The following is a 14,151-nucleotide window of genomic DNA, read 5'->3' on the forward strand; positions in this document are numbered from 1 at the left end:
GTCCGCCAACATCAGGGCTCCAGAAGCTTCTACACTTCCACAGGCCCATTCACTGTTTCAAGCTCCTTTGCCCTGTCTCTCTTCGATTTTATAATCAGTGGGATCTGCGTCCCCTTCACCATCCAACATAGGGGATAAGCACAAAAAAGGGACTCAAAGAGAACTGACACTAGGCATATGATGTCCCTTGGCCACCTTCTCAAACCCTCCCCTTCAAAACCAAACAAAAACGGCAAACAGGAAACACTCATCTTTTAAAAATTACTCTATTATTATCAAATAGAACCACAGTATCCAAAAGGTAATTATAAAGTTCTATCCCCAACTAAGTGCCCCTGCACCGCCCCTCCCAGTGGCAGGCGGCCAAATCACTCCCCCCGTGCTGATTGGTTTCATCCATTTTATTGTCAAGGAAATTAACAGCCCGAAGGGGTTCCCCCAGGTCCAAGCTCTCCCCACCCCTGGAGCCCCGGTAAACACGGCAGCAAGCGACCTGGTCTCAGGACTCCTGTGTCCTTGGGAGAAGGGACGAAAGGAGAGGGGGGCTCGACAGCAAAGGGGCTGGGGGCTTCGGGGGGTGCCCTGCCCGCTGGGTTCAGGCCTCTGGGCTGGCAGGCTGGGCGGCGGCTCATTCGCCTGTGTGGGTCCGTAGGTGGTACTTGAGCGACTGCTTGTAGCGGAAGCACTTTGCGCAGTGCGTGCAGGGATAGGGCCGCTCGCCTGTGTGGGCGCGCTGGTGCTCCAACAGGTGATGCTTCTGCGTGAAGCGCTTGCCACACTCTGCGCAGTGGTAGGGCCGTTCGCCCGTGTGGATGCGCCGGTGCTCCAGCAGGTGGTGCTTGCGGATAAAGCTCTTGCCACACTCTGGACAGGAGTGTGGGCGCTCCCGGGAGTGCACGCGACAGTGGTTGGTGAGCTTGGACTTCTCGCTGAAGCTCTTCTCGCACTCGGGGCACTTGAAGGGCCGCTCGCCCGTGTGAGTCCGCTGGTGGCGCAGCAGGTGAGAAGGGCGGCTGAAGCTCTTGCCGCACAGACTGCAGATGAAGGAGACTTCGTGTTTGCCCGCATGCACACGCTGGTGGATGACCAAGCTGATGTGCAGGCGGAAACTTTTCTTGCACTCCGGGCATGTATAGGGCCGCTCGCCCGTGTGCGTGATCTGGTGCTTGGTCAGGCTCGACTTGTGGCTGAAGCTGCTGTCGCACTCGGGGCACTTGTAGGGCTTGGGACCGCCGCCACTGCCCGAGCTGGGCGACTTGGGGCGTGGCTTGAGCGTGTGCTTGGAAGCAAAGCCTGGCCCACGCTCAGGCGACACGTAACCTCCACGGACGCGATGGATGCGCTGGTGCAGCGTGAGCTGCTGCTTGTGCCGAAAGCTGATCTCGCACTCAGAGCACTGGTAGGGCCCCTCCTTGATGTGGTTGCGCTGGTGGATGATGAGGTTGATCTTCAGCCGGAAGCTCTTGCCGCACTCCATGCAGGTGAAGGGCCGCTCTCCACGCCGGTTCCGCTGCTGCTGGCTTGAGGAGCTCCGATTGTCGCTCATGTGCCGGTCGCCGTGGGACACGGGCGCCAGCCTCTTCACGGGATTTCCTAGCTGCAGGGGTGGGGGGCTCTCCTCGCCCTCAGGGGACAGCTCCCCTGGCAGCGGGGTCTGGTACATGCTGGCGCTGTATCTCCCGGACAGCTCCCCGAGGTCCTGCAAGTGCTGCGGCAGCTCATCGTCGTCCTCCTCCTCCTCCTCCTCCTCCTGTTCCTCGGTTTTGATCACGATCCCCTCTGCTCCAGACACAGGGAGGGAGAGACAGCAAGAAGACATTAGCTGCTGCCTAGCTCTGGTAACGCGAATCTAGGTAAGCATCACTCCATCCTCACCAACAAGCATGGCACAAATATTGTTGCCCTAATTCCTTCCTTTGGGACAAGACTTTCCAATGCCCGCCACCTGTGATCCCCACAGCCACAGGGTTGGATAATTAACCAATATACCCATTTGGTTCAGGAATGAGCCCAGAACTTCTCTTGGAACTTTAGTAGGGGAAGCAGGGAAGATGGAGTTGCTGGTGCTCATTTCCCACATTACTAGTAATCAGCAGGAAAGAACACCAGTATGTGAGTCCTGTTGAGGGGGCCCCCAGATCCAGGTGCTGAGGTTGGCATACATGTGAACCTACCAGTTATTCAAGCCCATAAACTAATTTTCCATTTAAGCTACTTAAGGATTGGGTTTCTTTCCCCTGTATCCGAAGGGTCTTGACTCATTAAGTTGTCACCGGGTCTCCTTTACCCGAACTCAGCTCAGCCCCACTGGCTACATCTTTTCTGACTCAACTGGAGATTGCTCCTCAGGTGCCTTTACTCACCGCGCCCCCCACCCGGCCCCATTCCCATGTCTCCAAATCGTGCCCATCAATAAACACCCAGCTCCAATCCTCTCTTCTCCCTAAAACCTTCCCTGATCATCCCAACCTGCAGCCCTCAGCATGTGCTGGTGCACCTCCCCAGGACCAAGAACTTGGCCTTCCCCTGCAGCATCTCACCTGCACAGGTGGGTGGATGACTCACCTGCACAGTCAGGCTCTATCAACCCTGAAGCTGGGGTAGGGGGTTTCCTCTGCCTTTCCCACAAGCCCTGGTGTGAGTGCCACAAACACTCCCACTAATGGATGTCTCTCCTATCCCCCCTCCACCCTGTCTGGTCCTTTAAAACCTAAATAAGGCTGTGTTCCTGTGGCCCACGAGAATGTAAGTCCTAGAGAAAAGGAGTGGCCTCCCACGCCTGTTTGAGTTTTCTCAAGTGCCTTGTACTTATTTGGTACTCCCTAAACACAGTTAATGGGGGTTTCTATTTTTAGTCACACTGACCGACTTTGTGTGATCTGAGAAAGTCACTCACTTTTCTAATCCCACCTGTGAGATGCAAGATGCAATAACAGTCTGCATTTATGGAATTCTTAAAAGCAAACAGAGAACTTTTTCAAAGCACTTCATATCTATTCTCTCTTTCCATATTCACAATATCTTATCCCCATTTCACAGACATGGGGCATCCAAGACTGTAGATATCAAGTTGTGTTCCCAAGTAAAGTATATAAAGTCAGAACTTCCAGAGCTTGCAATTTGGGACCCACTTACTCAATCCCTTCAACTGACAGAGAAACTGAAGCTGGCAGTGTCTGACTGGCAAGGTCTTGTAAGTTTATTAGTGACTGCTAGGCCATAGCACTTTCTACTACTCCTCTGAAGCCAAAAAAATGCAGTGTAATAGTCAGAACACAGATGTGCTGAGCTCCATATGACAACACTGCCTCAGTACTGTCAGGATTCTTGACAGGAAGTATCCTAGAAGGTCCTAGGAACACAATGCTTAAAAGACAGGGAAGGAAGAAGCAGCTTTCAAGGTTGGTAACTAGTTGCCCTGGTGTTTATCCAGGGCTGTTTGTGAAGGAGAGGGAAGTATGGGCCTTGGAGAATTCAGACTCTCCAGCACATTTTATATTTACATATTTTATTTCAGAGAGGAAGGGAGAGGGAGAGAATCTCAATGATTTCAGCATCAGAGTTGTTTTTTCTTAATGAAATAAGAATGGAACATCTGGCCCTAAAATTCATGGCTCAAAATCCCAAAAGGACTATTTAGTAACTTTCTAAGGTTCTACTAGAATTAGTGGGGACTGTTCAAAGGACAATCTGGAATTTCTATTATGCAGGTCTAATTTAGCATCTACTCACAATTTGCTTTGTGTCTTTCACTATTCTTTTGTGAAAGACAACCCGGTATATTAAAAAAGACTTCTGAAATAGCATGCAGTTATTTAAAAACTAGAGGCCCGGTGCACAACATTTGTGCACTGGGGGGAGGGGGGTTCCCTTAGCCCGGCCTGTGCCCTATCGCAGTCCAGGACCCCTTGGGAGATGTCTGACTTCCGGCTTAGGCCCACTCCCCACAGCCGGCAGTCGGACATACCCTGAGGGGTCCTTAGCGCTGCTGCAGAGGCAAGAGAGGCTCCCGCCACTGCCACTGCACTCACCAGCCATGAGCCCAGGTTCTGGCTGAGTAACACTCCCCCTGTGGGAGCATACTGACCACCAGGGGGCAGCTCCTGCATTGAGCGTCTGCCCTCTGGTGGTCAGTGCGTGTCATAGCGACCAGTCCTTCCATGGATCGGTCGATTTGCATATTAGCCTTTTATGGGGAGCACGGCTCAGCCAGAAGCTGGGCTCATGGCTGGCACGCGCCATGACAGTGGCGGGAGCCTCTTCCGCCTCCGCAGCAGTGCCAAGCCAGCAGTCAGACATCCCCCAATGGCTTCTGGACTGGGAGAGGGTGCAGGTCAGGCTGAGGGATCCCCCCGAGTGCACGAATTTTGTGCACCAGGCCTCTAGTATAGGATAAGGAGCTAGCCCTGGCTGGTGTGGCTCAGTTGGCTGGAGCATTCTCTTATACACCAAAAGACTGCAGGTTTGATTCCTGGTCAGGGCACATACCTAGGTAGCTGGTTTGATCTCTAATTGGGGCATGTATGGGAGGCAACCAATCAATTTTTCTCTTTCACATTGATGTTGCTCTCTTTTTCTCTCCTTCTCCCTTCCTCTCTCTACAATTAAAAAAATATATATAGCCCTAACCCGTTTGGCTCAGTGGATAGAGCATCGGCCTGCGGACTGAAGGGTCCCAGGTTCGATTCCGGTCAAGGGCATGTACCTGGGTTGCGGGCACATCCCCAGTAGGGGGCGTGCAGGAGGCAGCTGATCGATGTCTCTCTCTCATCAATGTTTCTAACTCTCTATCCCTCTCTCTTCCTATCTGTAAAAAATCAATAAAATATATTTAAAAAAAAATATATATATACATATATCCTTGGGTGAGGATAATAAAAAATGTTTAAAAAATAAAAATAAGGAACTAGATCCACATTTTTTGACCAAGGATGTCCACATTTTATTAGATGCAAAAAGGCAAACTGCAAAGGAATCATCTACAGATAAAATGAAAAAACTTTTAAAAATTAACATAATACTTTAAAAACCTAACTAAAAAGCCCTGGCCAGATAGCTCAGTTGGTTAGTGTCGTCCGATATGCCAAGGTTGTGGGTTTGATCTCAGGTCAGAGTACATATGAGAAGCAACCAATGAATGCATGAATAGGGGAACAACAAATCAATGTTTCTCTCTCAACTCAATAAATAAAAATTGGAAAATAAATAAATAGAAAATGGATGTGGACATATTTCTAAATATAAAGAATATGTAAATTGCTATGATGGTTGACTTTCACACATAATCAAATTATCCAAACCCAAGTGAATTCTACCAAAAATTCAAGGAACATACTTAGTTATTATCTTATACATTACTTTCAGAATATAGAGAAAAGAGCAAAAGCTTTCCAGATCATTTGTTAAGTCTACTACAATATTGTTTCCAATACAGATGAGGATGATTCAAGAAAACTTCAGGTTCATTTTATTTATGAATGTAGTTATAAAGCTCCTGTATAAAATAGCTAACTAGGTCTAATAATGTGTTTAAGAAAGACACCATCACGATCACGTAAGGCTTCTTCTTAGGAATGCAGGGATGGTTGGTTCAGCATCAGAAAATGACCACAAAAGATGTCCTGGCTGTAAGAGATCAACCGAAGGACTTGTACGCATGCATATAAGTATAACCAATAGATGCAAGACACTGGGGGGGGGGGGGCAGATAAAGGCATGTACTGGGGGGTAGGGAAGGCCAGGGGGGAGGTCAATGGGGGAAAAAAAAGGAGACATAGTACTCCTATTTGTAATACTTCAAACAATAAATAAATAAATAAATAAATAAATAAATAAATAATAAAAAAAAGATGTCCTGGGATGAGGCTGTGCAAGCCCACTTCTCTACTATTCTCCTTGGACTCACAAGTTTGCAGAATGATGACCCTGAAATTTTATAATTAAACAAAAATGATGCCTAGATTCTACTACAAAAAGCACAGTCAGTTGTTTTAAAACACGTGCTCTTGCCCAGCCAGTGTCGCTCAGTGGCTGAGCATCTACCTATGAACCAGGAGTTCTCAGTTCAATTCCCATTCAGGGTACATGCCCAGGTTGCGGGCTTGACCTCCTGTAAGGGGCGTGCAGGAGGCAGCCAATCAATGATTCTCATCATTGATGATTCTCTCTCTCCCTTCCTCTCTGAAATAAAATATCCTATATAATAAAAGGCTAATATGCAAACTGACCAAACGGCAGAACAACCAGTTGCTACGACGTGCACTGACCACCAGGGGGCAGATGCTCAATGCAGGAGCTGCCCCCTGAGCCAGATGCTGGGCTCACAGCTAGTGAGCACAGCGGTGTTGGTGGGAGCCTCTCTCACCTCTGTGGCAGTTGGCCATCCCCCCAGGGCTCCCAGATTGTGAGAGGGTGCAGGCTGGCCTGAGGGACCCCCCCCCCCCGAGTGCACGAATTTCATAGGTGGACATCCCCCCAGGGCTTGCGGACTGTAAGAGGGTGCAGGCCGAGCAGAGGGACCCCCCACCCCAGTGCATGAATATTGGGCACTGGGCCTCTAGTCTATATATATAAAACCCTAAGTGACCGAACGACTGAACCACCAGTTGACCAATTGCTATGATATGCACTGACCACCAGGGGCAGACACTCAACGTAGGAGCTGCCCCTTGGTGGTCAGTGCGTTCCCACAGTAGGAGCGCCACTCAGCTGACCAATAGGCACCAGACGCCAGGCTCATGCCTGATAAGCACAGCTGCTGCGGCGCGAGCCTCTCCTGCCTCCGTGGCAGCGCTATTGGCGGCAGCATGCGCAGCGGGGCCAGGATGAGTGCGAGCGGCTCCTCCCCAGCTGCCTGACGCTTCACGCACTACTACATCCTTCGGGGGGATGTCGGACTGCCAGTTTCGGCCTGATCCTCATAAGCCAGGCCTCCTGCGGGGATTGGGCCGAAACCAGCAGTCTGACATCCCCTGAGGGGTCCCGGATTGTGAGAGGGCGTAGGCCAGGCTGGGGGACCCCACCGGTGCATGAATCTGTGCACCGGGCCTCTAGTATATATATAAAATGTGCTCTGGCCCTAGCCAGTTTGGTTCAGTGTTTAGAGCATCGGTCCTTGGACTAAAGAGTCCTGGGTACGTGCAGAAGGCAGCCAACTGACGTGTCTCTCTCACATCGATATTTCTTTTTCTTCCCCTTCCTTACACTCTCTCTAAAAATCAATGAAAAGAAGATCTTGAGGTGAGGATTAACAAAACAAAACAAAACAAAAAAAGTGCTCTCCAAGGGTTGAAATTTTCAAGTCAGGTGAGAGATCTAGTGTGACATAAGAACAATCAAGGACATGTCAGCACAGGGAAGTTTTAGCTTTGCCACTATCTTGGGCAATTCATTTGACCTTCTCCTGCCTGACCTAGTATTTGGCTTTAACACCTCTTCCCTAGCCCAGAGACAGATGCTCATAAACCCTGAGGCAGGAAGCTTGTACCTGATGTTGTGCTTGGTTTCTGTCACACCTGTCGAACCATCAGTGTCCCTGCCCCGACTGACCTGTGCAGTTTCTCTGCTGCACCAGCATCTGCTTGAGCTCGCTGAACTCGCCGGAGCCTTCTGTGGACTCCTCCAACATGTTTTCCTGCTCCTGCATGTCCAGATCTGGCTGCTCTCCACACGGGTCACCCAGCTCCGAGTCCTGGAAGCCATGTTCTTCCACCTGTCCCATCAGGGGCTCCGGCGTCTCCAAGCTCTCTGAGCCCTCGTCATTGGTCTGCACCTCAATCTTAATCACGATGCCGTCATGGGCTGAGAGAAGGTCGAGTGGTGGGGAAGGAGACAGAAGAACCCAGAACACATTCATTCTACCTGCTCTAGAATTTACATTTCAAAAACTCTTATATTTCCTGAAGAAATGTAATACTAAGTTGGCATTGATTAGACATAGAATTTTCTGGACACATTGCCCTGACTTTTTTAAAAACTTGCCTATAAGTCTGAAGGCTAATTTCAAATGTCATTACCTACACAGGCATCATTTTACGTAAAGGGGATTATGGCATACTTTTTTGTCCTTTAGTACAGTATTTTTTTCCTTTTAATTTGCTTTCCTCTTCCCCTCATTTCCCATTTCATAGTTATGACCTTCCCAGGTAACCCTGTAACTAACCTAGTACCTTTCTCTACAGGTAGGCTAATGCATTCCTTTTGAATATTGCACACACACTATCATGAGAATGATACTGTAATGTCTTCAACTAGTCCCTTACTGAAGAACATTCACCTTTTCTTCCCAGTTTTTTGCCATGATGAACCATTCTGCAATAAACATTTGTTTATTTATATCTCTAACTACAAAATTGCGGTTTTATTTCTGAGTCCCAGGAGTGTAATGCAAAGCCACGAGGTGTATTTTTAATTCTGATGAATGTCATCAGACTGCTTTTCAACAAGACTGTGACAATTCAGATTTCTACCAGCCCAGCAAGAGAACGTAATTTCCCCACATCTCTGCCAGCAACAGACACCATGTACTTTTAACTTTCCTCAGATGGGTATAAAGTGATAACTTTTGATACTTTAATTCCATGTCCCTAAGTTTATCTAAATATCATTTCTTTATTAGCCTTTTAGATTTGATTCTATGGTGTTCTGCTCAATTTTTAAGAGTCCTTTGATTTCTGTGTTAAAGATAACCCATTTGCTCTTATCAACATTTCAAATACTTCCTCTAAATCTATCATTTGTCTGCTGACTCTGTTGCCTTCTACCACTCATATTCCTTAAAGTTTTCATATTGTTGAATGTGTCCCTCTTTCTCTTTATGGCTCCTGAGTTTTTTGCATTAGTTAAGAGGGTCTGCCCCATCCTAGATGGTTCATCTGGTCTCCTAGATTTTGTTTTATTTTTGTTAGTTTTCCAGTTTCTTTTTTTTTAAATATAGTTTTATTGATTTCAGAGAGGAAGGGAGAGGGAGAGATAGAAACATCAATGATGAGAGAGAATCGATTGGCTGCCTCCTGCACACCCCCCACTGGGCGTGTGCCCTGACCAGGAATCGAACCGTGACCTCTTGGTTCATAGGTTGATGCTCAACCACTGAGCCATGCTGCCCGGGCTGGTCTCCTAGATTTTATTCCAAGGTTTCTGTTGTTTAATTATGTACACTTAAGTCTTTACTGCACCTGAAATTTATTTTTGTTTTGTGTATGGTGTGAGGTAGAGGTTCCACTTTATTTTCTTCCCTCTCAGTTGTGCCAACATAACCCCCCTTACAAGCTGAACATCACTTTGTTAATTAAGGAAATTATAAATGTATAATGCATAAACATATCTGTTCTTTCATTGAATGCTTACTCAACAGATATTTATTGAGCACAAACTATGCAGTGTTCTAGTGACTTGGGATACACTGGTGAACAAAGCAGAGCTCCCTGCATCATATATCCTACTTAAGGCAATAAAAATAACCAATAAGTTCTATGGTATGTTAGAAGGTGGTAAGTACTATGGAAAAAAAGAGGAGAAATTATGCCACAGCCCGTCTGGCTCAGTGGATAGAGCATCACCTGTGGATGGAAAGGTCCCAGGTTCAATTCCGGTTAAGGGCATGTACCTCCGTTGCAGGCTCCTCCTGGGCCCGGGCCCTGGTGGGGACTTGTACAGGAGGCAACCAATTGATGTCTTTCTCTCACATCGATATTTCTCTCTCTCTTCCACTCTCTCTAAAAATCAATAGAAAAAGATCTTCAGGTGAGAGGAAGGAAGGAAGGAAGGAAGGAAGGAAGGAAGGAAGGAAGGAAGGAAGGAAAGAAGGAAGGAAGGAAGGAGCCAGAAAACCAGTGAACAAGGCTGACAGTCTCTACCTCCCCGAAGCCTCCTCTTTATTCTTCTGCCAAATGCTCTCATCACTCCCAGATCAAGTGGACCACATCACTGAGAAAGCGGACCAACCAAGTATGCTAGTAATCATACCTGATGACCTCAAACTGGGTTCCTTCTGATATTTGGAAATCCTTTAATTCCCCTCTTATTGACCAACTAAGCCCATTTGGGAGTAGACAGAATATAAAGCAGCTCTAATATTCCCAGGTTGCATGCCGTCCCCCAGCCTTAAATGTAGACTGTGGCTTCTTTCCTCCAGACTGAGTTTCTAAAGATCTCTTCTCACTGTCCAAAGTCATCAGTGTCCTATTCTCTACCCAAACTTACCTCTTGGACTTCCCCCCGATCTAGCTCAAGGTCACCATCTCGAACCCACACCCTGCCCCCCCAATCTCAGATAAAGCAGTGTCTCTCCTTTCTCCTAAGTCCTCTGCTTACTTCCTTAGTTCTGCCCATGTTTCCCCCTGGAACTGTGTGTGCTGCATGAGCTGTGTCCCTTTCTTCTCTATCCTCAATCCTCCTCTCTGCAGTAAGTCCAGCATGACTCCAGCATTAGAAAAAGATCTTCCTGGCAAACTCCTTAAAATATTTTTGCTGCTAGCCTCCCTCCCTAAATGTTTTTAAAACTATGTATCCTCTGCATCTTTTTGAATGAACATATGAAATGCTTCAGTAACTGCAAAAGATGTCATTTCTGGAGTATTGTAAATATTGATATTTTAAAATAAACTCTTCCATCACCCTTTAATGTCACCAATGGAATCTAAGAATCCCAGCAATTTAAAACCCACCATTCTTCACTTAAAAAACACACCAACAAGTTCTTCTTTGATAGTTGAAATTTTTATATATCATTCCTTTCCACCTTGAACTTCTATTTCCATTCCCACTTTGCCCAGAGAATTTTATCCTAATAGAAAACATTTTCATGCTTAGAAGCCTTTTACTGATCACCTCATCTACCACTCTGCCACAAAAACGTATATGTAAATTGAAAGATTAATTTTGCTTTTATTTCTAATAACCACAGGGTTCTAAGTGTTTTTTTTTCTTCCCTGGCTTAAGTTACCTTTACTTATTACAAATGTAGGAAGATAAACAATTATTCAAGATAGAAAACAATTAAAAAAAAAACTGGTTGGAAAAGTATCTTACAAGGATGGATAGGGATTTTTTTCTCCAATTAATTAATTTATCTGAGAATGAATATTCTCATTGTTTGAATGAGACCGAGTTCAGAATCCAAGCTATTTCTATTTTTCATTTCTATATATAAAAGCTCTGGGAAAGTTCATTTAGATAGATACATAGATGGGCTGGCAGGAGCTTTGTTAGGGAATCATCACTCTCTTCTTTGAATTTCTGAATTATAATTCTATGAAAGCACCTGGTGAACAAATCAAAAATTGTTTTTAATGACCTATTAGCTGACAACTTAATTAGTTTCTCTCTCAATTTTGTTAAAAGCAAAGTATTGGAAATGATCTCACTTGCAAGAGAATTTGCCACCTAGGCCCCAAAGCATGAATTTCTAGTCATGTACCCCAACATTTAGGATTGTTTCATTGTTTTGTGACCCAGAGGGATTTTTATACTTAAGTGAAATGCTCCATAATAAGGTAGAGATGGGTGGAAGGTACCAGTTTTGTTTTTTTTTTAATTGCGGGGGATACAGTAGACAAGGACCAGCATTTCAGGGGTTGCCTGTGCTGAGCACTCTAGCTGATGGGTTTTATGAATGAGAACAGATGGACTAAAGACCCAGAAATTAAACCTTCAATGCCATCTGTTATGTCTCTTTTGGGCCTTGTACCATCAGGGCATGGGTATCCCAGCTTGAAGATCACTGCCTTCCAACACCTGCCCCTACTTCAAGATCCTACTCCAACATTTCCTACTCTACCAAACCTCTCACAGTGCTTTCAGGGAGCACAGCTGTGCTCTTCTCTGAACTCCTAGTACTCTTCTATTCCTCAGTATGATCTTCAATTCTTTTCCTCTCAAAACATGTATTTACACATTTTCACCCCCTCCCATTTGTTAGGTAGTAGAGAAGCCAGTTGTTTCTCTCCCAAAAGGTCTCCCACCCAAACAACTTTTGAAAGAGTATTGATAACCAACTTGCAATTATAAGTAGTAATTTGTTCTCCTATTGAAAAAATGAACTGAAGACACATACATTATGGGAATATAGTTTATCCAAAGGTAGCTTTTCAAAAAGTTTTAAAGCCCGGCTGGTGTTGCTCAGTGGTTGAGCATTGATCTATGAACCAAAAGATCACATTTTGATTCCCAGTCAGAGCATATGCCTGGGTTGTGGGCTTGATTCCCTGTAGGGGCGTGCAAGAGGCAGCCAATCAATGATTCTCCCTCACCATTGATGATTCTCTCTCTCCTCCTTCTCTCTGAAATCAATACAAATATATTAATAAATAAATAAATACATAAACAAATGGATTAGAGACAACTGGCTTCCTAGAAGAAAAAAAAAGCTTCATATATTTCATATCAAAATTAATTACTAATGAATCCAAAATTTAAATATAAATAATAAAATCTACTAGTATTAGAAAAAAGCACAGCCCTTTCTTTCTTTCTTCCCCTCCTTCTTTCTTCCTTTTTTTTTTTTTTTGACTTTGAGCTGAGGAACCGGCTATTCCTAGACATCAGGGACCTCAGTTATCCCTTCTGGAAGCTGTCTAGTCAGTCATCCAAACATATTTGATGTACCATATTAACTATAATTTTTTGGAAACCATTTTTGTAGTTTTGCCTTGATATTGTTTGGCTATAGGAAACATTTAATTTATGATTTCTCTGTAATCACATTTCTTCATAAGAACTTTCATGAGATGGGAAAAATCTGATAAATTGTTTTCAAATGCATTAAATGTTTGTGAACACTAAATTTAATAATTAATGAATCTGGTATATGGTTCAAGTTGTAAACATTTAATTAAACAGTAATTTACAGTTTGCAACTTTATTTTTGTTTTCTGGAACAAAATATATTTTATTCCATGTTTCAAATATCTTTTTAGAATTTGAAAAGCACATAGGTGCAAGGCCTGTGATCGTAGTGTTTACTGAATAAAATGGACCATGTAAGTATTTCTACATTTGATACAAAACCCAGACACCATAAAGAAAATTACTGTTAAATCTAAATACACAGAAACTTAAAATTGATAAATTTGAACACATAAAAATGTAAGACAGCTATACTACACACAAATACTATACAAAGTTAAAGCATAAACTTGGGAGCATGTTCAAATACATAAAACAGAGAAGAGCTGCCCTGGCTGGTATGGCTCAGTTAGTTGAATGTCCTCCCAAGCACTGAGAGGTTGCTGGTTCCATTCCAGGTCATGGCACATGCCCAGGTTGCGGGCTCCATCCCCAATAGGGGCTGTGTAGAAGGCAACTGATTGATGTTTCTCTCTCTCATCAACGTTTCTCTCTCCCCCTCCCTTCTTCTCTCTAAAATCAATAAAAACATATTTAAAAAAAAAGTAGAGCTACTATCTTTAATATTTAAGAAGCTTTTACAAATCAATAATAAAAAAATCAATAGTTCAAAAGAACAATAGGCAATTCATAAAGTAAGACATACTAGTGGTTAATAAAGGTCTAAAAATACACTCAACTTCACTTTTACAGAATTGGAATGAAAACATCAAAATACTGTTCTTTCTACTCATCACTTTAGTAAATAATAAAAGGATAAATAATACCTACTATTGCCAAGGATGTGGGGAAATAGGTAGTTTCATGCATAGATGAAGGTCTATAAATTGGAACAATTGTTTTGAAGGGCATTTGCTAATATCTATTAAATTTTTAAATGGGTATAGCCTTTGACCCAAAAAATATACTTCTAAATAAGTTTCAGTCAAGTGCACAAAATCTATAATAATAAAAGCATAATATGCTAATTAGACCGGATGTCCTTTCAGATGTCCTTCCTTCCAAAGCTGCTGCCACAGCAGGCGGGGGCCGTGGCCAAGGCCCTTGCACGAATTTTGTGCATCGGGCCTCTAGTATATTTATAAAAGACATTTAATAAAGCACTGACACTTGTAATCACTCTAAGTGTACAAGGATGGAAGTTTATTTACATAAATTATGAAAGCAATGCACAGAATGCTCTAGTCTGCTATTTTAAAATAACAAGATAGATTTATATGTTCTGACATGTAAAGATGTCAAAGATATAGTATTGAAACAAACAAGCTGCCAAACAATATTACACTTCTATGCCCGTTTGGATAT

At 44.3% G+C, this 14,151-nt stretch overlaps 1 protein-coding gene across 4 annotated transcripts in view; it reads right to left on the minus strand.

Moving 5' to 3' along the window:
- Nucleotides 1–256: 256 nt before the first annotated feature.
- Nucleotides 257–14,151, minus strand: part of ZNF777 (zinc finger protein 777) — a 30,312-nt gene continuing 16,417 nt past the window's right edge. For all 4 annotated transcript variants that reach the window (XM_080665338.1, XM_080665336.1, XM_080665335.1 and 1 more), the window contains exons 5-6: nt 7,549–7,800; nt 257–1,779 (exon numbers count right to left, since the gene is read on the minus strand). In XM_080665338.1, the coding sequence (XP_080521464.1) occupies nt 629–1,779; nt 7,549–7,800 (1,403 nt within the window). In that variant the 3' untranslated portion in view covers nt 257–628. The remainder of the gene's footprint in view (nt 1,780–7,548; nt 7,801–14,151) is intronic.

Source organism: Plecotus auritus (genome assembly GCF_963455305.1).
Source record: "Plecotus auritus genome assembly, chromosome: 4".
Classification (NCBI taxonomy): domain Eukaryota; kingdom Metazoa; phylum Chordata; class Mammalia; order Chiroptera; family Vespertilionidae; genus Plecotus; species Plecotus auritus.